Source organism: Netta rufina (assembly GCF_964035555.1).
Source record: "Netta rufina genome assembly, chromosome: Z".
Lineage (NCBI taxonomy): Eukaryota > Metazoa > Chordata > Aves > Anseriformes > Anatidae > Netta > Netta rufina.
The window spans coordinates 8,494,721-8,519,299 of record NC_140126.1 but is presented as its reverse complement, the minus strand read 5'-3'; the positions used below and the strand labels follow the sequence as shown (position 1 = coordinate 8,519,299).

The 24,579-nt window shown below is 40.9% G+C and overlaps 3 protein-coding genes across 4 annotated transcripts; 1 reads left to right on the top strand and 2 right to left on the bottom strand.

The window, feature by feature from the left end:
• Positions 1 to 375: 375 nt before the first annotated feature.
• Positions 376 to 13,493, bottom strand: DNAJC21 (DnaJ heat shock protein family (Hsp40) member C21). 2 transcript variants are annotated; one of them, XM_084305728.1, is made up of 12 exons: positions 13,341 to 13,493; positions 12,953 to 13,046; positions 10,135 to 10,258; positions 9,140 to 9,262; positions 5,703 to 6,007; positions 5,006 to 5,157; positions 4,561 to 4,648; positions 4,151 to 4,309; positions 3,525 to 3,564; positions 2,075 to 2,259; positions 1,589 to 1,664; positions 376 to 880 (listed from the first exon to the last, which is right to left on the bottom strand). In XM_084305728.1, exons 1-12 carry the CDS (start codon positions 13,435 to 13,437, stop codon positions 716 to 718), a joined length of 1,608 nt encoding a protein of 535 aa, XP_084161854.1. In that variant the 5' UTR covers positions 13,438 to 13,493; the 3' UTR covers positions 376 to 715. The 2 variants fall into 2 exon arrangements, with proteins under 2 accessions (XP_084161854.1, XP_084161855.1); XM_084305729.1 differs by having other exon boundaries at positions 1,589 to 1,661.
• A 907-nt stretch (positions 13,494 to 14,400) lies between these two features.
• Positions 14,401 to 19,261, bottom strand: BRIX1 (biogenesis of ribosomes BRX1). The gene is made up of 10 exons (XM_084304671.1): positions 19,086 to 19,261; positions 18,230 to 18,341; positions 17,803 to 17,846; positions 17,091 to 17,161; positions 16,663 to 16,712; positions 16,492 to 16,565; positions 16,345 to 16,395; positions 15,992 to 16,093; positions 15,324 to 15,452; positions 14,401 to 15,025 (listed from the first exon to the last, which is right to left on the bottom strand). Exons 1-10 carry the CDS (start codon positions 19,227 to 19,229, stop codon positions 14,756 to 14,758), a joined length of 1,047 nt encoding a protein of 348 aa, XP_084160797.1. The 5' UTR covers positions 19,230 to 19,261; the 3' UTR covers positions 14,401 to 14,755.
• A 6-nt stretch (positions 19,262 to 19,267) lies between these two features.
• Positions 19,268 to 24,274, top strand: RAD1 (RAD1 checkpoint DNA exonuclease). The gene is made up of 5 exons (XM_084304672.1): positions 19,268 to 19,574; positions 21,026 to 21,134; positions 22,992 to 23,250; positions 23,615 to 23,713; positions 24,012 to 24,274. The coding sequence occupies exons 1-5, from the start codon at positions 19,380 to 19,382 to the stop codon at positions 24,193 to 24,195; spliced, it is 846 nt and encodes a 281-aa protein (XP_084160798.1). The 5' UTR covers positions 19,268 to 19,379; the 3' UTR covers positions 24,196 to 24,274.
• The last annotated feature ends 305 nt before the right edge of the window (positions 24,275 to 24,579 follow it).

The following is a 24,579-nucleotide window of genomic DNA, read 5'->3' as shown; positions in this document are numbered from 1 at the left end:
CAGTCAAATGGGAATATGTAAGTTAAACGTGCTGAGGGACAGACTTCCCACATGCAGCTCACCTCACATACATTAACACCAACTTCTCAGTTTTCATCCCCCTCCTCCCTACTTATTCCAACAAGGTTTTTTGTCCCTCTCACACACACCTGGCATGCAGGTGCACATACAGAACTAATAGGGACTGCCAAAGCTGTGATTAACCAGCTTTGTCATCCTACTCTTTTCTCTTTTGTCTGCTAATTAGTTTGAAAAGGCCACTGAGGATGGCAGAAAAGCCTGTTTTTTCCCCTTGTCCTGGATCATATTTCATCTTTAACAGATGATCTAAGCAGCAGAGTCCATTCTTAAATCAGTTTTCTCTCAAAAAAAATAGCAACGTGTTAAAATAATTTATTCCTTCTGCATAGGTTGCATCCATGCAAGTTTCAACAAGAATGCAAAGCAACTAGCTTTAAATCACTATTTTTTCCCCTTCAGCATGAAATCTGCTGGAAGGGTAAGCCAAATTCAGTCAGTAAAGAACGGCTGGTAAAAACAAACGAAAGCACAGGTTGCTTCACAAGGTAACGTTCCTTTTGTTACATTTTTTTCCTTCCTCCTTCCAAAGTTGGAGTTGCCTGCTCTGTTTACCTCAAAATACAGGCAATACACACTTCTCCATTTTGGGAGATTTTTTATGTATGGTTCCAGAGACTGTCACTGTATCTAAGTTCTATCTGTTTTTACGTTTCTCTTTTTTGCTTCTGGTGTGTACAGCTCCATTTACAGTTGGTGCTTGTGTTGCTTTTGCATGTCCTGTCAATTTTAGATGTTCAAACAGTTTATTTCGGGATGGAAATGCACAGTTGCAGGTTACACAGTGAATGGGAACTTCATTCTACAAGGGAAAAAAAGAAAGATTAACTTTTTTACAGAATGCATAATAAATAGAATGCACCAACTGGTTACACGTAGCTTTTCTTAAACAATGAAATGTGATTAAGTTGTTTGTTTCTATAATTAAAATCCAATTACTGATTAACAATAAAAAAACAAACATTACAAATATGGCCTCTTAGAATTTTAAGGAATGCTAAGTAAAGCCTAGAACAAAACAAAAGCTTTGCAAATCCCATTTATGATACATTAGATTACATTTGATCTCACCTGACTAAAGAAGACTATACACATACTACTTTCATTTCTGAAATTTACTGAATTCAGTATGTCTTAGCTCTAGTTAATATAAGAGTTCACTCTTACTGGGAATCATCAATATTGGGAAAGATGCAAACGGTACTGACTAATGACAACAGCTGTCTTGTCTACTTTTTGTTTGTTTAAACTGCTTTGAATACTGAGATCTTGCCACTCTCTTAGAAGTGAAATTTAGTCCTACTTTTCTCTGCAAAGACAAGATCCGATGTTCCAATATCCCAGATTCTAATAAAAATTACAGGAAGAGAAGTCACCTGTTTAAATTACCAAAAAAACAAGCAGTAAATTGGAATAGAATATTTGTCTAGAATTCAAACCAACAATCCTGTTTGTAATTACATGTTTGTAATTAAATTACATGATTAGTAGCATTACTAATTTGACATACCGTTGTTGGGTGTTCTGAAGATGCCTTGGCAGACTTTTTTGCATCCTTGGCTTTTTTACCTTTAGGCTTAGCACTGCTGATAGACAAAGAGAAAGCAAGATCAGTGCACAAGATATTCAAATTAACACTAAAGAGTAGTCTTTCAAAGCAAAGTTTCTCCTAATTTCCCCAGTTCTTCCTTCACACAACACAAGTGTGTTCAGAAAAAAAGAACTGTCATTTATATGATCAACTGTCAGTCTCAAGATTCAGCTAGATGATGGATCAGATGCTGGTAAATGTGTGGCACTGATTTGCAGTCTAATACCTTTTCCAGAGTAAATCCTAACACTCCTTGGTTTGTACCATTTTTATTCAACTCTGATTTAGTGGAGTAGACCTCCCAATTTACTTGGCGTGAAAAATCTAGACTTAAATCTAGACTTGTTTAACAGTATCAGACATGACATAGAATGTCAATCACTGCTATATAGCAAGTCAGCACACCTTTTCACTTCACTTTGTGCTTCATTTACTTGGCTGCTATCTTCTGTAGCACTTCTTTCCTCTGACACAGCACATCTTTGGCCATCATTTACCAATTCCTCTGCTGTGTCCTTGTCCACACATGGCACCTCCTTTTGCTCAGCTGTTTCCTCATCAGCACTTTTATCAAAAGAGTCCTCATAAATCTGTCCAAAGAGAATAAATGCAAGTAAGCATCTTTAAGTTCATTAGTGATTATGTTTATACTGTTATACTCATTTACCTCAAAACATGGGTGTAACACACAAAGCCATCAACCCTCTGAATTTTACACTGTGTTTTCAGTGAGACTGTAACAGCTAAAATCTTAGTTCCCTTTTCGAAAGATGAGACCACCTGTGACAAAGGGAAGAAACACCAATAAAACAGCCTCAAAAGCTACAGAACATAAGAACAAAGGTAGCTTTTAATTACTTACAGAGTTAATCACAGGGCTCCCATTTCACATTATAAGATAGTGGTTTTGTTTACAACTTTGCCAAATGGTAATTGTTTAGGCTAAAGTTTTTTGTGCCAGATGTGTGCATTAGGACACTTGGGCCAAAATTACTCTACTGATAGAAGCTAAACACACTATTTTCCTCCCTTAACTTTTGAAAACACTGCTAAACTTCTCCAAGTACCAGAACACAAAATTTGAGTCAAGACTAAGTTTGGCAAAGGTCTATGTCTGAGCATGTCTGAAACAAAATTGCTAAAGTCACAAAAGCAAGGTATTTAGGTTTGACCTAACACTATGTTATTGCATATACCACCTCTAGTATGCAATATAAAACTTAACTTGTGGACTTAAAACTACCTGAAAAAAAACTTGGCTAAGCTATTTATTTACCTCTAGGAAAACAAAACAAAAACCATAGTGATTCCTGCACTCAGTAAAACTTCACAGAGGATGGAAGTTACATTTCCAGAAGAATCTCTCTGCACAAGAAGGTTCTAGCTCACCTATGCAAGAGTGCCACCCATGTTCTGGTGGGTGGCATTACTGGTTGTTTGCAATGCAAGCAAAAGGTGGAATGGATGTGTTCACTCCAACAACCACACAGTGTCAGTAAGATGCCAAAAAAATTAATTTACCAACAGTACATTTTACCAGGTCTAGCAGCCAAAGCAGAAAACTATTACCAAACAATTAAGTTGCTACTGCACTAGGGCCACTGCTCGTCTTTCTTATCAATTCCTTGTGTTCACTCTTTATCTGCGTGTTTCCCTGTATTTCCTGTATCCTTTTTCTTGAAACTTTTTCTATCTCTTTTCCTTACACTTCAGCCCACAAGCTTTTTGGAACCAGCACTACATTTAGTAGGACCTGTACAAACAGAATAAAGTTATGTTTATGAAACATATTATCATATGATGTGATAAAAAGGATTGTAAAGTTCCCTGAATTTCATTAAGTCTGACTCCCTACCGTCATTGTTTTCTGTTTCTTCTTCTGCTTCTTGGAGAGCCTGTAAAGATAAGAATGCAAAATGAACTCTTTGAAAGAAAGTGAAAATGAATACAATTTCTAGAAAGTTATGAAGTTATATTTTTGTTTAACATCATAACATGGTATTAGAATAATGGCCACAACTAGGAAACGATTCATATCTGTAGTGAAAATAACAGTTCTCCTAACTATTCATTGAATTTAGAAAAACACTTATTCTGTTCAGACTGAACAGAAAGGTAGTAATGAGCTAGTTGGTTTTATGTTTTTCCAGTCAAAAAATGAAGTTGTACAACTTATTAAATAAATTCAATTTGATTTCAAGTACACTCATTTTCTGCGTGTGCCAGCACCCAACTGACAAAGAGTCCCATAACTAAATCAAAAAACACTGGGCCTGTAGGATGTTCCCATCTGAAAAATCTGACAGCTGAACTCAGCCATACTAATGCATGCATTCTATTGATACTCTTACACAATGAAATATTTTGAATTTCACGATATGAGTTCCAACATGATAATAAATTAAGTCAGAAGCTCTCTTTAGCCCTTCAAGTTTTAATTAAATCATTAATCATAACATAACTAAAAATAATTTTAAGTACTTTTGTTTGGGCATCTCTTCTGTTTCTTCATCCTCTTTAGTATCTATTCCATTTGCATCATCCAAAGATGCAGGAAATTTCCCTTCTTCTTCTTCCAGTTGCTGTCGTAACAGTGCTACCATCTCTCGATGTTTCTTTGATTTTTCATGGTTCTTCATGCTGTGAAGACCAGCAAATAGTTACTACAGGTAGCTGAGCAGATATTGTTGCATTTGCAAATAAATTAATAACTGGCCCATTATCCATCCTGCTAAGAATGGAAAATTACACCCTGACAATGTCTCTACTGGAAAGAAGACAATGATCATGATGTGAAGTTCGAGTCCTTAAAAGGCTTTTTTAAAAGTTAAAAAGCAACAATCCCTGCCCCTAGCATGAAGAAATTCCCAACCATACACACACACACTTACGCTTTCTCAGTTTTGAATGATTTGTCACAAGCAGGGCAGTAGAGATCATCAGCAAATTCACTTTCTTCGGCCTCGTCACTCAGTTTGTCTGAAGAAACAAATGGGGATTGGAGAGACAAAGTCAGAGGACCAATTTTTGAGTAAGTTACTCTTAAAACCCCAAGAAAGTCACAATACTAACATTCAGCTTCTTCAGTATTGCTGATGTGCAGAGAAATCAAGACCATATCAGCAAATCATACATTAGCATAAATGAACAGCTGTAGCTTGATGTCTTCTCATGTTCCATGGAAAACATCAGAAAGCCAGCCTCTAACCTGGCACACCTCAGTTGGAGGCACAGCACAGGACTTGCACCAGAGCTGCGAAGCTGTGGCTTGAGGTGCAGTGAGCCAATATTGACACAGCAACAACCCGCCACAGCTCATACCACCACACCCCATACCTTCGATGCCTTCTTTTGTCTCCTGTTCTTCTAGTTCATCATCATCTGATCCATCTCCAAATTCCTTTTCATATTGTGCCTCCATCTCTTGCAGTTCCCTCTCCAGATCTGACATAGTTATCCAGCTCTGCTCTTTATACTGCTCAGCAAGCCTGTAAGTAGAATAATACAGTAACTTCTACTTCACATTTATGAGCTGGGAAATACAGAAACTGTATTATTTAAAAGATAAGTTGCTCTTCTCCAGTATTTCAGGAGGGCCTGGAAATCTAAGCAAGTACTTGGTTATGTCAGTGGGCATACTGACACTGCAAGTAAGGAGGTATCAGCATAAGCAGATCCTGCTCAAATGTCAGGCAGGAAAAGTACTGCAGCATGGTAAATATCAAGCTCACAGCGGAAAAAGTGTGCTCGATCCTAAAAGAAGTATAGCTGCTTTTACCTGCTACACGATCCCATGTACATTACAGCAATGCAAAACCCACTAGCACATTGCTACTTGACTCTGTGCAAAAGCGTGCTTGGTATACTACAATACAATTTTTTAAAAGGTTACACTTGAGACCAACACTAATAAAGAATTTTCAAGGATTTTTGAAAGAACAACTGCAGCTATCATTAGAAACTAACGCTACATGGCACCCACATGGATAGTTGTCCAAGTTTAAAATAAACAATTTGTTCCACATTTACATACTTGGCTTGTTTGAGTTTCTGCTGCCTCCGCAATTCCTCTGCTTTCCTAAGTTTTTCTGCATTCTGCTCTTCTACAAGTTTTCTATGAGCCTGTACTCTTTTATCCCTTTTACGAATAAAGGCTACCAGCTGACGGACCAGTTCATTCCTCTCTTTCCTTGCTTTATCTCTAGTTTTCTTGTTCTCTTTTTCCATAGCTCGTTTCTCCCAGCGGTTTGATGCTTGTCGTGTGTCATATTCTTCTTTCCATGCAAAGGTTTTCTGAGTACAGAAGCTCTGCCAATATGCATAGAAAGGGTGGACTACCTGTTAAAATTAAAAAAGAACAAAGCACTTTATTAGGGAGGGGGCTAAGAACTCACCAAGGTCTTTTGTAGCAGTTTTGCATAGAGATTTCTATACAGGCCACTGTTTCTTCCCCAGAGTATAATATAAATAAATCACAGGAAGGTTTAGAGAAACCTGTAGTATCATCTTTAAAATTTCACAACACAGCAAGCCAACAACCTGTCTATTAAACTATTCTAAACTCCAGTTTCTAGAATTATCCCCTTTTAGGAATGGACCATGCTAACGCTAGTGCTCAGTCACTTATCTTTGCTGTATTTTTCCTTTCAAATGGGAAAGCAAAACCAGAATCAGACATTCTGTACATAAGCAGACACGTGTATTGTGTAACAGCCACTGTATCACATTACACCAAAGGTCATCCGTACATTTCTATCAGTGGCCAACAACCAGCACAAAAAGACCGAAAAAACATATGGCAAATACAAAATATTGATTCTCCCCACTATATTCTCTCTGCTTCCAGAACAAGAGAGAAACTGTTTAATAGCCCTCAATCCATTTTTCTTTTGTGAATGTTTAATATTTATTTTCCTAATTTATGTAAATTTTTGGCAATATAGAGCCACAGAGCTCACACAAGAGCTGTGACTTGTGCAGTTCAACGAGGATTTATGTGAAGATGCACTTACTCCTGTTTTGTTGTGTTATATAACTGCAGGTTAAAATGATGCCCTCCAGCTCTCACATTAGAAGAAACAGCAAATCATCTTTCCTTATTCTCCTTTCTTCTACTACTCACGAGCAAAGACTGAATTAGTAAGGTTGCATAACGATTTTTTGTTTTATTCTCTATATTCCTCTCCAAATAATTACTAACCTTCTGCATTTTGTACATTTGGGAAACAAAAAATGTCTGAATTTTTTAAAAAACTATTTGCCCATTAAACTGACTTTTTACTACTTATTCCTGCTCACTACTGTTCTGTATTTTGGAGCACTTCACAGCATTAAGTCCTGTTCTTCAATTTAACAGTTTCACATCTCTTCTGCCAGTATTTCTTCTTCTCCTTATGTCACTGGTATTCATTGGGCTACAGCTATTATCTCCTCAACACTAATTTCTAACAGCTTATCTATATGTGAATGTTCACGGCTGTGGGCTCTGGCAGGTAAGTAGCTATGAAGTTTTTCTCTGCTGCCACTAAAATCCAGCTATATATATCTATGACATATATACATATTGGACATTTTGTCCAATAATCTAAGTGATGATAGACTATCAGCTCAAATTTGTGCTCTAGAAGGAGGAATTTTCTGTGTAGAAAGATGCAAGGCCATCAGCTGATGACAGGAACCACCTGTCCCTTCACCAGCTGTATGAGCTGTGAGATTTTCCTCCTCCTCTGCGGCTACCTGAAATACAAATCCACCTCAGTCCTCACTCCAAAAGACTACAAACCAGCTCTTGCTGAACTCTCAGGTGGATTTTGCTTTGCTTACTACATATAATTGGAGCTGATTGCTTCTGTTTCTGCATCTAACTGACCTAAAATTATTCTCTTCTCATGAAGTCTTGTTAAGTCACAGACATAAGAATATCTTCCCTGACTGCCTCACGTTTTTTGAGTCACCTCTCAAACTTTCTGGGAGTTAACTCTGTAGGCTGAATCAGAGAACATTCACATCAAAGATTTTAAAGCCTCTGTACAGTTTTTGTAGCTTCCTTCTAAATCTCTTTTCCCACCATACTCCCACTGAGCAGAAATTTGGCCGCAGCAATTCTTCTGACTGTCTCTTTGAATATAAGCAAAGGAGGATTAATAAGTTTCCCGTTTAAATAAGTTTACCTTCCATTAAATAATTCCAAAAATCACTAGATCCCATTAAAAAAAAAAAAAAAGCATTCAGCTTCCAAAACAGAGTGAACAAGGCACATGTATAATGATGCTGCTTCTAGAACTACAGCCATTTTGGCAGTTACTAGTTGATAGCATTAAAAACAATTTTTGGTCTATAATCATATTTATTCCATGGTTTCAACACAAGGAGCTCCCAAATGATGTTTCAAGCTTTTTCTAGCAACAGATAGATTTCAACAATTTCATAGACACTAAATATGCTCTCCCAAGGAAATATTTCAATTTTTAAGCCATCCTGTAATGTTACCTCAAATTCAAACACCCATTCTGGCACTTTTTAGTCTGATTTGTAACAGTATTTCTAACTCCAGCCTAGTTTTGTAATGTCAGAGTTTCTCTTTTTTAAGGTATGTATCATTTTATATTTCATAAATAATTCAGCACACAGTACAATGCTACTAAAAGTGACAGAGAGAAGTAGCAAATTAGGAGGAATATTTGTGAATACAAGGAAAACAAATATTACTTTACTATTTCAATGCAGAAGAACTAGCAACCTTTAAAAAACAGAAGTCTGATAGAATACAACAAATGCTTGATAAACCAGATGGGAAGAATTCAAGTGTCCTCTACGCATTATTTTCTCCAGATAAGGCAGGCATGCAATATTCTGCAAGTTGAATCCTACTATAGAATAATTGTAGATGACAGGAATATCATAGCTGGAGCTTGCACGGCAGGTCAACCAAATATCTCATTGCCTACAGGCTATGTTATGCAGTGAATGAGTTTTATTTTTCCTAAATAAGGCACAATACTGTATGCTAATAAGAAGTAATACATTTCTCTATTTCTCTATCTCTTGCTATAATGTATATTTATTTGTATTGTATATTGCAATAGAATACTGGTGAACTACTCTCATCAAGATGTAAAGAGAAAATCCTTTTGTGTTTTTTTTAAGGCCTTGTTCCAGCAAAGCTTAACATCGCACTTAATTTTCATTGGCATAATTGATGGTTAGCCCTGTGACATGTTTGTTTGCCAACCTACCACTACCACTAAAAGCCTGACTACTAATACAGTCCAACAGGAAATGACACTTTTGATTCACCTAAGTATTATGAATCATACTGCAAGCACTTCCTTTATAGTAATGGTCTAAGAGACAGTAGATATTTGTTTTTAATATTCACCTCAGAGATCAGGAGCCTTTCCTTTGATTTCAGTGTGGCACAAAGTAATTACAACTGTGTTATTTTTAGTTTATTTTTACAGTTGTTCTTACCGTATCATAGTCACTTTGGGAATATCCAAATGTAGGGAATTCTTCAATATCTTCCTGGGTCATATACTCCATTTCTTCTCTTACAATCTGTTCAAAAACTCGTCGATAGACTGTAAAGAATCCCTGAAATTAATTAAAAAAAAAAGTCTATGATTCATTCTACGTTACTCAATAATAAATGCACAGATGTTCAGCTACATTAAGTAGCATATTTCAGAAAAAATTACAATTCAGAGAAAATTACAGTTTCCAAGAGCAACTTGCAATCAAGTAAAGGCCTTGTAAGCATTTTCTCAGCAAGACCCTTCTGTTTAACAAAGTTCCCATCCTCTCATTCCTCAGCGTCTGTCTCTCTCAAACTTCAAACACCTGTATTAAACTTTGAACAAACAAACGAACAAAAAAGCTACATCATGCAGGAGATGTTGATAAGTTTCTAGGTACACAGGACCATGCTTTGAGGAAGTTCCAAATACAAAATTTGCTAAGAATGTATCCCAATTGTATCTTTATTTTTTTAAATTAAGATGTTGCTAACTCACTCCTACTGTAGTAATGCAAAGACGTAAGGACTTTCTCTGAGAGGAGTTATTCTAATCACCTAGAGCTTTTTAAATTATGATTATCTTAAAATCCAACAGGGAATTCAATTATTGGAAGAACACTTCACCTAAGCACTCTTTCCTTAGCTTGAAGCATTCTAGTTTGTTAAAGACATTACTGAACAAACTGATGCTATGGAATGCCTCACTATACAGTGTATGTAAGTAACATAGACAAACCCTGTAGTTGTACAGTTCAGTTAGGAATCCTGACTAAGTAATTTTTAATAAGCAGGAATCAAAGCTCGCCTAGATAACCAGTGTGGATTAATACAAACACTTGTTATACCACCTGTGCTCAATAACTCCATGCATAGCTTGTCAACACTAAGCAAATGCTGACATTTTTCTTGAAAATTAAATTGATTCATTGAAGATGAACTAATTCATCACCTTTTCGTCATCTCCGTATCCAGAGTAACAGCTGACAGTGAAGTAGCGCAGCAGATCCAGACTATCATCTTGATAGTCTCCATCAACCCCTCCTTTCAGCAGGGCCTCCCTGTGGTTATCATACCTAACAAAAATTCATAGCATCAGTAACGTAAGGAAACAGATCCCAGTATGAGACAGGTAACAGCACAATCTCTCGATCAGTAACCCTTATCTTTATGGGAAACTTCAGCTTCCCAGGCACACACTGGGAATATCATACTGACAGAACAAGTAAGCCTGGGAAACTCCTACAGCATGCTGAAGATTAACTTTTTGTCACACGCACCGAGTGAGCCAGCCAGGAAGGGTGCTCTCCTGGATCTGTTGTTTGAGAGTAGGGAAGGCCTTGAAGGAGAGGTGATGGCAGGTGTCTTGGCCATAGTGAACATGATGAAATAACGGAGTCATTTTTGGTGTGGGGAGAAAAAAGGTCAGTGGAGTTACCAACCTAGACCTGAGAGAGCAAACTTTAAACTTCTCAGGCAGCTAGCTAGCGGCGTCCCCTGGGAATCTACTCTAGAGGGTTTAGGGTCCATGAGAGCTGGTCACTGTTCAAGAACCACCTTTTAAAAGTCCATCAGCAGGAAGTCCCACTGTGCCACAAGTCAAGCAAGTGGAGAAGAAGCCTGGACTGACTGAACAGGGAGCTCCTCCTGGGACGAAGGCAGATGGAGAAAATTTATGACCTCTGGAAGCCAGGTCAGGCTTCACAAGCAGATGAGAGAGCTGCGGTTTGCAAGCATGGGAAGAAAACAAGAACAGCCAAAGCCCACCTTGAGTTGACACCGGTCACCGTGGTGTCAGACAACAAAAAGGCTTTTTCAATTACGTCAACAGCAAGAGGAGGTCTAAGGAAAACACTAATACTTGGCAAAGGTGGCAGAGCCTTTTAAGGCCTTTTTTGCCTCAGTTTTTAAGAGTAATGACAAATCTCAGGCTGCCTGATCCTCTGAATTAGAGGACCATGACTGTGGGAGCATTGACTTTCCAGATGAGGTCACCAAAATTGAAACAGCTCTACCATCAAAACATTCATAAGTCCATGGGGCCTGACAGGATTCACCCTGAGTGCTGAAAGAGTTAGAGATGTTACAGCTGGACCCTTCTCAACAATTTACCAGAGGTTGTGGGAGTCTGGGAAGATCCCTGCTGGCTGGAAGCTAGCCGATACTCTACTTTTCTACAAAAAAAGCTTGAGAGAGAACCCAGAAAACTGTTGACCTTAGATTAACCTCAAACCCTTGAGGAGTTATGGAGAAGGTTGTCCTGGATGCTACTGAAAGTCAGTTAACGAACAAAGAAATTATCAGGCATAGTCAAACACGGGTTCAAGAAGGTGAAGTCCAGCCTTAGTACTTTGATCTCCTTTTGTGATAAGGTCACCCACTTGGTGGACGAAGGGAAGGTGGAAGACTTAATCTTTCTGGATTTTAGGAGGCATTTGATACTGTCCCTCACAGCATCATTCTAGACAAATTGTCCAACCGTGACATGAACAGGTTCACACTATGCTGGGTGCTCAGTGGCAGAGCTCAGAGGGTTGTGTAGTGCGTGGGGCTGTGTCTGGGTGGTGGCTGGTCACTAGCAGTGCTCTCCAGGGCTAAATTCTAGGGCCAGTCCTGTTCCACATATTTATCAATGATCTGCATGCAGGAGCGAAACACATCCAGCAGGTCTGCCAGTGATAGTAAACTGGGAGGTGCTGCTGACAGCCTGGAAGGATGAGAGGCCTTGCAGAGGGGTCTAGATACCTTAAAATATTGGGTGATCATCAACGACATGAAGTTCAACAAAGGAAAATGATGAATGCTGCACCTGGGACAGAGCAATGGGACACAGCTACAACCTGGGAGATAAGTGGCTGGGGAGCAGGCCAGCAGGATGGGATCTGGGGGTGCTGGTCCACAGCAGGCTCAATGTGAACCAGCAGTGTGCCCTGGCAGCCAAGAGGGCACTTTTTTCCCTCTTTTTAGAGAGAAAAAACCCTGGGTCCTACCTCTTGATATATCTCTTAAATATCTCTTGACCTTTAGTTTACCTACTACGACTTTACCTGCAATAACTATAGTAACAATTTCCCAACAGAAACCTAGCACTAGCATTTGAGCAAGCTGTTTCAGTGAGCTTTCAGAAACGAGGAGAACATCTAAATCACCCAAAAATCGCACGCACACACACACAAAAAAACACCATAAATTAGCATATTTCAAGTGAAAAACACTACTTTAAGGAAGGACAAACTTAGTACCTATGTGTTCTTGACTGCATAAGATAGATGGACCGATGCTTCAGCCCATTTGAAAAATGTTATGCGGAGCATTTAACTTAGCAACCTCTTAAAAGGAGACGCATGTGCATATCTCAAATTAGGGCTGTTATAGAAACATAGGTAGGAAAGACTAGGGTTATACCACGTGAGCAGAGGGATACCTACGTTAACATGCAAACTGCTTCCCACCCTAGGAGGAGGAAACTGAGGCCAGCACTAACACGTCCCCAGGGAACGTCCTCAGTGTCCAAGCCCTACACCACCTCGCAAAAACACAGCGAGAAAGGTGTGGGTCTGCAGCTACGCCTCCTCAGGAAGCTTCAGGCCTCTCAACTACTGGTTTGCTGGAGCAAAGCACCACGAAGGCTGACTCCAGCTGCTACAGAGGCCCCACTCTCACCACCAGCAAGGCCAGGAGGTGAATTCAAAGAAGAGGGGGGAAAAAACGCACACGGGGGGGTGAAAAACGCACATTTTGCAGTCTGCCAGCAGGTAAATACGACTCACCAGGCTCTCTCCTGCGGGTCACTGAGCACATCATACGCCGCCTGGATTAACTTGAACTGTTCTGCGGCTTCCTCGGCGTTCTCTAGGTTCTTATCTGTGAAGTAATTTATTGAGTTTTACACAGAGCCTAGCAGCAGCCCCCATCACGAGCGCTGAAGGAACCAGGGCCGAGCGCTGGGCGCCACAGGTGCGGTGCCCACCCTCCCCCGCGCCGCCACCCGGCTCCGGAGGCACCTCGGAGGCTTCCCCGGAGCCTCCCTTCCCCTCCCTTTGCCCCTTCTCGCCCCACCGCACACCCCACACGGCCGGGGAGGCCGAGACCGGGGCCGGGGCCGCCTGGCTGGGGCCTGCGGCCGGGCCGCGCCTCGCCTGAGCCCGGCGTCCGTACCCGGGTGCCAGCGGAGCGCCAGCCGCCGGTACGCCCGCTTCAGCTCCTCCTCGGCGGCGTCGCGCCGGACACCCAGCACCTCGTAGTGGCACCGCATGGCGGAGGGGACGCGGGGCGGGCAGGGGATGGCTGCGGGGAGAGCCGGCCGGCCGGCAGAACGGGCGGAGCAGGAGGAGGAGCCGGTGGAGCCATAAGGAGCCCGAGCAGCGAGGAGGAGGAGGAGCCCCGCAGAGCTCCTCGCATCGCCCTGCCCAGCCGTGCTGCGGGGCGGTGCGAGATGGGCGCGGAAGGGGTGGGAGGCTGCGGTGGCTGGGTTTGGTCAGCCCCGAGCAGAGCAGGCTGAGGGGAGGCCTCATGGCAGCGCGCAGCTCCCTCGCGAGGAGCTCCCTGCCAAACAGGCAGGCTCACTGATAGCTCCCCGAAAGCTTTAGGGAAGTACAACCCCAAATCAAAAGGTGCTTCAAAGCTGCAGTGTGAGGTTAACAACTTTTAAGCACTACTGGAAACGTATTTAAAGCTTTTATATGGAAAAATCTCTATGGCTAACTTTGAGAAACAAAACCTAAGTAGTATATACAACTGAACCAAGTGAACAGCAATTTTTGTACCAAAAAACTTGTCTCTGTGTACAACTGCGTAACAGAATTGTGCATTCTTATGCATAATCAGTGCTTAAAAGCACTGTTCCTATAATAATAACAGGTAGTTAGATATATTTCAGGCTAATGTAGGCACATGTTTTTGGTACTCAGTCCAGCTACTGCCTCTTACCTATAGGGAACTTGCAATTAATTTGGCATAAAAAACTAGAATCTTATGTTTGCCTGTTTCTCCCCAGCAGGATAGTTCAGGTCATAAGAATGTTATACAGGAGTTACCACAGGCACAAGAAGTAAGGTTTTTGTTTTGTTTTCATTTGGCTTTTTTTCATGTTTATTTTTTTTCATTCTCCAATGAGACGATTCCTGTAGAATTAAAACTTTACAAAAGGATTATCTGCTGCTGTGCAGGACTAGCAAAGCTATCTTTCAAATTCCCATTAAGGATAACCAGAAGTGACAACCCGGTTACTTTTATTCCTTGTATGTGTTACAAGTTGTTTCCCAGAGGTATTTGAATGTAAGACCAATTACCAAAAGCAGAAATATTTGGAGTTCCTTATTTTCCCTTGCCCATTGCCATGTTTTTCAAAATCCAGAGTCAGCTCAAAGAAAAGACAGAAAAAAAAGTGAAAACTGAACCCCAATAAAGAAACTGGTATTTTGTTTAATTAAAACTGAAGTCTAATTAGCTTTACTTGTAAAAAAAAACAAGTATTTACAATATTATGTCAATATAGCTAAGAAATATACATAATATAGCTATACCAGACTAAAAGATGACTTAAGTCTGTTTAGTTTCTTTATTTGTAACTTTTAGGCTTTTGCTTCGGTTCTGAAAAGCTTTTTTTGCCTCTTCCTCTCAATTTTGCGTGGTTTCCTCTTATCTTTTACAATTGCCTTCGACTCCGGTTTCACATGCTGTATTTCCACTGGTTTTTCCTCAGCTGGAGTTTCAAAGACCATTTCAGTGGGATCTTCTTCAATAAGCATCTTACTCTCCTTTTTCTTAAGCTTTTGTACTTCCTTCACTTGATTTTTCTCTCTAAATTTAGCAGCCATTGACATCCTTATCAACCGTCGATGCTATTAAAAATGAGAATTTTAATTAAAACAGGTGTCAAACAAGCAAGATGGAAGAAATCATAAGGTATTATAACAACAGGTGGGGATTTCTCTGCTTAATTGCAAAAATCCACAATATGTCATCTTTCCACTGACAAAAATTTTGCATTCAATTTTTGCACAATTACTCTGTTCTCAAACTATGATTAGTTAGGGCACTCTTTCCTACAAAGAGGTCCAGGGCGTATGTGGCTTGAGATAGAGGGATTGCAATCTTCAAATTAACTGCTAAAGAGAAAATAAAGACAAGGCTGCTTACCATATTTGGGGACTGATAATAGGGATTTTCATATAAAGTTGGTCCTCCAAAGCTACCCTGGAAGATTTTTATGAGGTTCAGGACAAAACGAGGCCCAATTTCTACTAGAGATGCATCCTCTTCAATTATCTGCAGTAGAAGAATATTCTCTTTATTTCTCATAGATTAAGTCAATGTATACAAACAACATATACGCACTTCACACATGGTGATGCGTAACAATTTAAATCCAAGATATGATGCCACTGAATTTGGTAAGCTAGACTTCTACAAGCAAAGTTCTTTACATGCAGAAGTTCTTACACGTTCAAGCAAGCACTTCAGAATACTACGCATTTGTGAATTCTTCCTTTAGAAAAGAAGTGCCAGCATACTTCAGGCCGAAGTGTGAATTCAAGTTAAAAGACAAGCGAAGCCATGGCTTTGGCTACCTACTACCTCCTCTTACCAAAACACCCATCAAAAAAACACAACTAAGAGAACATAAGCTTAACTTGACAAAAGTGAAATTATCTCCACATGTACAGAAGGTTTGAAGTTATTTTATCAAAATATGCCAATGCCCATTGCTTGCACAATTAATGTAAATAATTAATTATAATTAATTATTGTAATTGACATGAAGTTACTCCACTAAGCACCAGTGAAAGAGCTCAGAGACCACTAACCTGGTAATTCCGAAACCAGATCCTATTGTCTGTAATGGTGAATGTGAAAACATGATCTACAAAAGGCTGGCTTTTCGGGTGATACTGTGGCGTACTAAATATCTGTAATAAAAGACAGTACTTCTAAATATCTAATTGTAAGAGGCCAAACATAAATAGCTTTATTTCTTTTTACGTTTTTAAGATTCCAATCCCAGGTTACATAAAAGAAACTTAAGAAAAAGAATGCCAGGGACTGAGAGTGACTCTTAAGATTTTCTGCAAATTCAGAAGTGTAAAATTAATGTGGAAAAAAAAAAAAAAAAAGATTTTAAAGTAAGTTGCCAAAGACGATTTCTAAGCTAAAGACTGACCTGAATAAACAATTCTTTTAGCAGGGCATAGTGTGGCTCCTTGTCAAATGTCTAAAAAGGAAAAGAGTAATTTTATGTACATGATTAAATCCAACAGTCATGTAAAGAAAATGAACACAACCAATTAAATATAAAACTTGTACTTACCGGATCAAAAGACAAAAGGGGCCGTGAGCCTCTCAAGCAGTTTCCTGTCATCTTCAATTCAGCCAGTGTGTGAACTACAGTGATTTTTTTAAAAAGATCATTTTAGTACTTAAAGAAAGCCGTGCAGGCAAGAAAGTAAGAGTCTAAAAACAGTAATAGCAACCAACTTACTGTTCTGCACTAAGAATTTAGCTGATGGTCCCTGTGGTGTATTTGAAAGCCTGCACAGGAAAGGCGGTGGGAAAGAAAAAAGCAAGATGTTAGTAGGAGACAGAAAGATACACTGGATTTCTACAGTACACTCCAACAAATTATTTCTGCATTGAAGTAATTTCAATCACTTTTATAGCAGTCGCAAGTTCCTTCAAGATATTTGTGCATACTTGCTTTCTGAACAATTTCGTAAAAACGCTTCCATAAGCAGTACGAAAACCAGTCATGTGTTTTAAACTTGCACTACCTACAGCAGAAACATAAGATTATTTCAAATTTAACTAAGCAACACTATTTCATGTATCCACACTATTACGGTAACAAACTACAGACAGAAACATCACCAATTATATATAGAAACATGAGGAAAACATAGAATTACTTACCACACATAGAGATCTTGTTTCTTTTTGGCTTCAAAGAAGATGCACTTATTGCAGTTTTTCATTTCACACACCTAGACAAGATACATCAAATCAGTTATTTACAATGCAGTGAAGACATTTTCAAGAGCTTTCTAGGTTTCCATATCCATTTCCAACATCTTTCCTCCTCCCAAAATAAAAGTTAAAAAGCTCATTATTTGTCTCATTTTAACAAATTACACTTACTGACCCCCAAATCAAGTTTCAAGCACTTGTTTTGTTAAAAAATATCAAATCCTTATTACCAGAAGTAATAACTCTCCTACAACTAAAAGCAACCTGATATGCTCTCCAGCACATGAACATTAGAGCAGGAGTTGTAACATTAGGTTCTAGTTTCAGCATTACCAGTATCTTACTAAGCCATTTGGCCTGCTTGGGTTTTTGTACCTTGATTTCTTAAAATATAAACTGTAATACATCCATCACCTATATAAAACAGAATATGCCGTTCTATATCTCCATGGCAAAAAGACTGTGTTTAAATGTTTTATTAATCACAAGTCAACTTCCCATTTTATCAGTAGCACTTTTTCAGTATAAACAGTTTTCACTTTTGCAGTTACACAACTCCCTTAACTAGTACAAGATCCTTTGATCTTGGCTGCCTTTTTCTCGTGTGTTAAATTTCTACAGAAAATTAAAAGGAAGCACTACTTAAATCCTGAATTACCTCATTAATTACAAACAACTTGTCTTTGCGATCCATTTTAGTATCTGGAAGACAAAAACAACAATGAGAAGGCTTGTACACTGATTTAACACAAGTAATTTTTTTTATCAGTCTGCATGATTTTTTACTAGCTCTAAATGAAAAACGCATAACTATCAAGTTTTTCCAGCCATGTTCTACAATAGATTGGTAAAGCAAAAAAGTATCCTTGCAAGACAGAAACCATAGGTGTTGTTTCCCAGAGTACTATGATACAACATTTGCTGTATTTGTTTGCTCAAATTTGTTTGTTGTTTTTTTTTTTTTTTAGAATAAGAGGCCACAGTTCCATCAGAATAGCTGCATACATCTTAAAAAGAACAGGATATTGGAAGTGCTTGGTTTAAAACAACTCTGAATATGCACTAGGAATGATGCCTAGCCCTACCTGCTTTAGAGTGAGGCATCAGCGTTCTCAAGTCTTGCATTAGGTGCCTTGTTCTGAAATTAATTCCACGAGAGGAGAAAATAAGCACCCGTTCCTTGTTCTTCCATTTGCCCTATGGAAAAAAAAAAATATTAATCACAAGAAGTGAGCTTCTTAAAGCTACAACCACAGAGCAAATGTTTGAACTGTAGTAACAGAAAAGCAGAGTAAGAGCATATGTTACCATCTTGACTCATGCACAGAACCTTTCGCTCTGCAAGAGTTCTGAAACATGTTTTCACATGAACAACTGCTATCTTTAACACTTCACAAAGTCCCTATGGTAAGATCTTTTACTACAAATCATGTAAGTATTAACAAAGCCCTGTGCAATACTTAGCCTGAAAGCATTAATCTGAAGCACCTCCTCCTCTAGGAAATGAGCTGAGCTACAGCCTGGGCACAAGAAAGCTCAGCCACGAGGACGAGAGGAGGTCTCGGGCACCCACATGCTTCTTGGCTTTCTTTTAAGCCAACCACAAGGCTGTTTTTGAAGCCTGCTCGGGATGATCCCGACATGAAACACGCATGATATTTATCTGGCCCTTCGTATATAACAGAATTACAGAAGATATATGCTACATATATGTCATATAATTTGAAATCCTTGCTTTTGTGCGTGCAAGGATTATAAAGCCAGGAACACGCCTTTCCCCCCTCACACACCAGCCGGGTCCCCGTCCCTCCAACCCCCCCGACCCCAACCACCACACCACTCGGTCTCCGGCACCACGTTGCTCCGCAGAGCGCGGAGCCGCCTCCTCCCAGCCGTGTGCCACGCCGACCCCGACTCCAACCCCAACCCCAACCACCACACCTGAGACACCGGGGCCGGGATGCTGTACTCCTGCGGGCCGGGCTTGGCGTCGGCAGCCGCCTCAGGCTCGCCGGGGCTCCCCTTGGCTCGCTTCTTGGGCCGGGCGCCCGCCGCCGCGCCACCTTTCCTCTTGGCCGCCGCCATCTTAGGAGCCACCACGGCGCTGCCCGCCCGCCCTTCCGCCAGCCCCGGAACCGCTCCCGCTGCCTCATGCCGCGGTCGCCCCGCCCCGGTAGATCGCGATAGATCCCGATAGATCGCGATAGAGCCCGGTGAGCCCTGCCGGGCCTCGCCATGCCGCTCTCCACGCAGCCGCTCGGCAGCGGGGAGCCGTACGTGCTGACTGCCAGCTTGGACAATGCCCGCAACCTGTCCAGCCTCCTGAGGGCCGTGCAGTTCCAGGACCACGCCACCTGCTTCGCCACGGCCAACGGGCTGCGGGTGACGGTGGAGGATGCCAAATGCATCCAGGCCAACGCCTTCATACAGGTAGGGGACGAGCTGCTAACGGTGGGACCCCCGTTAAGGGGTGAGGAAGGGGCTGGTGGCGGTGACAGAGACCCTAGGAAAGCCCAGAGTGCGTGGTGGGGGTGTACGGGATTTTACCTGCGGGGGAAGGGGAATCTTTGGGAAAACCATGGAATAGTGTCAGAAGCTGATGTGAGGGAGGTACACTGGATAGGCTGTCTATGAATAGGCCACATGTGTATAGATAAATCTATTTTATAAGGTAGTAGAATCGTTTAGGTTGGAAACAACCTTGCAAGTCATCAAGCCCAACCATCAGACTGACCTGTTGAGTCCCATCCCTAAGCCTGAGCCCTGTCCCTAAGCCATGCCCCTTGCTGCCACAGCCACACGTCTTTTACATACCTCCAGGGATGAAAATTCCACTACTTCCCTGGGCAGCCCATTCCAGTGCTTGACCACCCTCTCCATGAAGAAATTCTTCCTGATATACAGTCTAAATTTACTTTGGTGCAACTTGAGTCTGTTTCCTCATGTCCAGTCACTTGTTTATTTGAGAAAAGAGACTGACAGTCCTCCTTGCTACAGCTTCTTTTCAGGAAGTTGTAGAGAACAACGAGGTCTCCCCTCAGCCTCCTCCAAACTAAACAGCCCCAGCTCCCTCAGGTGATGCTCATACGTCTTGTTTTCTACACCCTTCACCAACTTTGTTGGTCTTCTCTGCACAGGCTCGAGATGACACAGTACTGATAGGCTGAACTCAGCACCTAGTTCATTCATGCATGCCTGCTTGTATCCTTTCATGGGCTGGCACCTGCTAAGCCTATGGCTCCTTCTGGCAGTACCATGCCTAGATTTGTGAGCAGGTTCCTGTGAGAATGTTGAGCTGTCAGGTGAGTTCACTACATGTGCTGAAGCGTGCCCGTGACTAGGCTTGGTACTGGGTAAACTCCTAACTACCTCTTGTTAGTCACTGGGCATCAGCTACTTTGTGGCAGCCACCGGAACAGAATATCTCAGATAAAAAGCAGGGTGATTGGGGCTGCTTTTGAAAAAGCAGTTACACATTCCTATTTTTTGAAATGTTTCTTCATTCTTCTTGCTAAAAATCAAGTCTTGTTTTTGGAGAAGTGGGGCATTTACATTGCATAGTTTCCTGAATGTTTCCAGCCCCAGAACTAGGCAACTGTAGGCTTTAACATTTGTAGCTTGTATTAAGCTATAAAAGAAAACTGTGTAGGTTTCCATGCATATGCTGTACTATTTTGTTTCAACCGTGACCTGATTTATTTTATTAGTTTTTGAGGATGATGACCTATTTTTCTTTAATGGATATTGTGTTACATGTAGCAATTGCTTTGTATTACACTGGTCTCTGAAAGCAAAAGCATTCAATTTAAGAAGATAAGATTAAAATGTAAAAAAATTACAAAAGCTTCCCTCTTTTCATCTCTCTACTTTTTCTCTCATAGGCAGACATTTTTCAGGAATTTTCTGTTCAGGAGGAATCAGTGACATTCCGGATCAATTTGGCTGTTCTTCTGGACTGCTTGACTATTTTTGGTGCCAGTTCTACTCCAGGTATGGTGCATATTTACCTTAACCTTTATGTGTATCACCTGTAATTACATAGTGAAATCTGTGCACAACCATAGGGAGCTTTTCAATCTTGGCAAAACTTCTGACTTCCTCACCTGAAGTCCATCTGAGGATGGCAGCTCTCACTGCTAAGCAGAGTCCACCCCATTTGCCTAACGTAGTGCAAGTGTATGCAGTCACAACAGTCAATGCGGAGGTGGATAGGCTGCACCGATGGGCTGAGGCCAACTGCATGAAGTTCAACAAGGCCAAGTGCCGGGTCCTGCACCTGGGGCGCAATAACCCCAAGCAGAGCTACAGGCTGGGAGAGGAATGGTTGGAGAGCTGCCAGGCAGAGAAGGACCTGGGAGTGATGGTGGATAGTCGGCTGAATATGAGCCAGCAGTGTGCTCAGGTGGCCAAGACGGCCAACGGCATCCTGGCTTGTATCAGGAACAGTGTGACCAGCAGGGCTAGGGAGGTGATTGTACCCCTGTACTCGGCTCTGGTGAGGCCGCACCTCGAGTACTGTGTTCAGTTTTGGGCCCCTCGCTACAAGAAGGACATGGAGGTGCTTGAGCGGGTGCAGAGAAGGGCGACAAAGCTGGTGAGGGGCCTGGAGAACAAGTCCTACGAGGAGCGGCTGAGGGAGCTGGGCTTGTTCAGCCTGGAGAAGAGGAGGCTCAGGGGTGACCTTATCGCTCTCTATAGGTACCTCAAGGGAGGCTGTAGCGAGGTGGGGGTTGGCCTGTTCTCCCACGTGCCTGGTGACAGGACGAGGGGGAATGGGCTTAAGTTGAGCCAGGGGAGTTTTAGGTTAGATGTTAGGAAGAACTTCTTCACTGAAAGGGTTGTGAGGCATTGGAACAGGCTGCCCAGGGAAGTGGTGGAGTCACCATCCCTGGAAGTCTTCAAAAGATGTTTAGATGTAGAGCTTAGGGATATGGTTTAGTGGGGACTGCTAGCGTTAGGTCAGAGGTTGGACTCGATGATCTTGAGGTCTCTTCCAACCTAGAAATTCTGTGATTCTGTGATTCTGTGTGAAAAGGGGATGATGGGTGTGTGTCAGGGACTGTTGCAGAATGAGATGGTAAGAGAGGCTGACTCAGCTTGGAAGATGGAATTAAAAATGCATGTGTGTGTGACATGTTTGGGGTAACTGAGAAACAGAAGGGTCTTCTTGTGAAGATAATGTTTCTTGCATCTATGTAAGACACAAAACAGCCACTTGTTTTGGGAGAGAACCCTTCTGTGGCACGAGGTGCAGTGAACAACCCCAGTTCACATGCTTGCTGTGGTTTGGGGCTGAAAATCTCAAAAGGCTTTGTAATCTCGATAAGAAGACATGTCAAGTAATTTGGACAAGAAAGTCGTGTGACTTGCTTGATTAGAACTCAGACTGCAGTTCTAATGCTTAAGCCCATACTGTCCCCCAGGACTGATAAACACCACGAGCACCTTTTTGTTTTCGGTCCAGAGCCAGATCACCAACATCATACAAATGCTAACTTCACTTAAGGGTAAAAAACTTATGCACAGCTGGCAGAGCTATTAACACTGAACTATTTATAGCACATCCAGCTTCATTACCACAGCTACCGTTACCCATTTGGTACATGGCACAAGTTGCATGTGAACTGTTTTATGTGTACACATCATTTCATTTTACTGCATAAGATAACACTTGAAAGGGTGTATAGGAGGCTACACTGAACACACAACGTTAGCATACTGGAGGATGGACTAAACATGCTAAATTAAAATGATTTGTGCCCCATTTGACAGTAAAATCTGAATTTCCTAGTGATCAAATACACTAATTGTTTTTTTGAAGAATGTGTATTTTGTTCTCTTTTTCAGGAACACCAACAGCTCTCAAGATGTGTTATCGTGGCTATGGCTATCCCTTGATGCTGTTCTTAGAAGAAGGAGGAGTAGTGACAGTGTGCAGAATTAACACTCAGGAACCTGAGGACTTGTTAGACTTTGATTTCTGCAGTACCAATGTTGTCAACAAAATTATCCTGCAGTCAGAGGGACTACGAGAAGCATTTGCTGAACTAGATATGACAAGTGAAGTTCTGCAGATCACCATGTCTCCAGATAAACCATATTTCAGGTACTGGAAATGAGACTTTCAACTCAAATGTTCATGCCTTGCCTTTTTGCTTTTCAGCAGGTAAAGACTGGAATTTTCCAGGGTGAAGAGGGGGAACTGTTTTAGAATATTGGTTTATTTCAAGGACAATTGCAATGAATATAGCAAATCACAGTATGTAATTTCATTAACGTAGAAATTAATATATGGACTACCTGATAAATGTGACTCTAGTGCACACAGTTTAGCATGTATAGATAAATAAAGCAGAACAAACAATAGTGTTTTGTGAAATAGCCATAGGGATGTACAGGCCTACTGCTTCTGACAAATTTTCTGTAGAGCTTCTGTCAGGTGTTTTGAGATGGTGCCTTTTTTCTTCCAGGTTATCCACTTTTGGAAATGCAGGAAGTGCACATCTGGACTATCCCAAGGACTCCGATTTGGTGGAAGCATTCCACTGCAACCAAACCCAGACAAACAGGTGAGTAAATCTGTAACCAGAGCACTCTGTGGCAGGCCATCAATTCTGGATGGAAAGTATAAGAAACTGCTTTTGTGCTGTCATAACATTTACTTCATTAGTACAGGTGAAAAAAAATAATTTCCATCTGATCAAAAGCTAAGCCATAACAACATCTGTCTAATGACGTTGCCAGGAAAAGATCAAATTAACATATTGCTAATTGATTTTTAGTCATTATAATGGCTTTTATTCGGAGTAGTGTTTCAGCTAAACTCTGCATAACATTTTTTTCAAATGGTATTTTTCTCCCCTACAGGTACAAGATTTCTTTGATTAAACCATCTACAAAGGCACTGGCTTTATCTTGTAAAGTCTCCATTCGAACAGATAATCGAGGATTTCTTTCACTGCAGTATATGATTAGGAATGAAGACGGACAGATCTGTTTTGTGGAATACTACTGTTGCCCTGATGAAGATATTGCTGAAGCAGAGCTGTAGATGTACGTTCTGGTATCTGCATTATATTTATGAATATATAAAATGCTATATTTTTTTTTTAATAAAAATGAACAAAAGCTATAAAGATTGATAGTCTTGGTAACTGTCTTCTATTTTTTAAACTGTGGAACTGGAAATATGAAGACTTCTTTCATATTCCCCTGCCAACATTTCTTAGCCTTGACCCAAAAAGCTTCAGCTCAAAGAACAGAAAGGGGAATTAGTCCCTAGTAGTTATTGGTGTTAAAAGTGGTGTTCTTGTAATACACTGCTTCACTTATGGTGCTCTCCAAGTATTTTGGTATGTGTTTTGTTTTTTGTCATTTTTTGTGTTCCAAGAAATTACTAGGGAAAGTCTGAGTACTAGCTGTATGTTAGACAGCC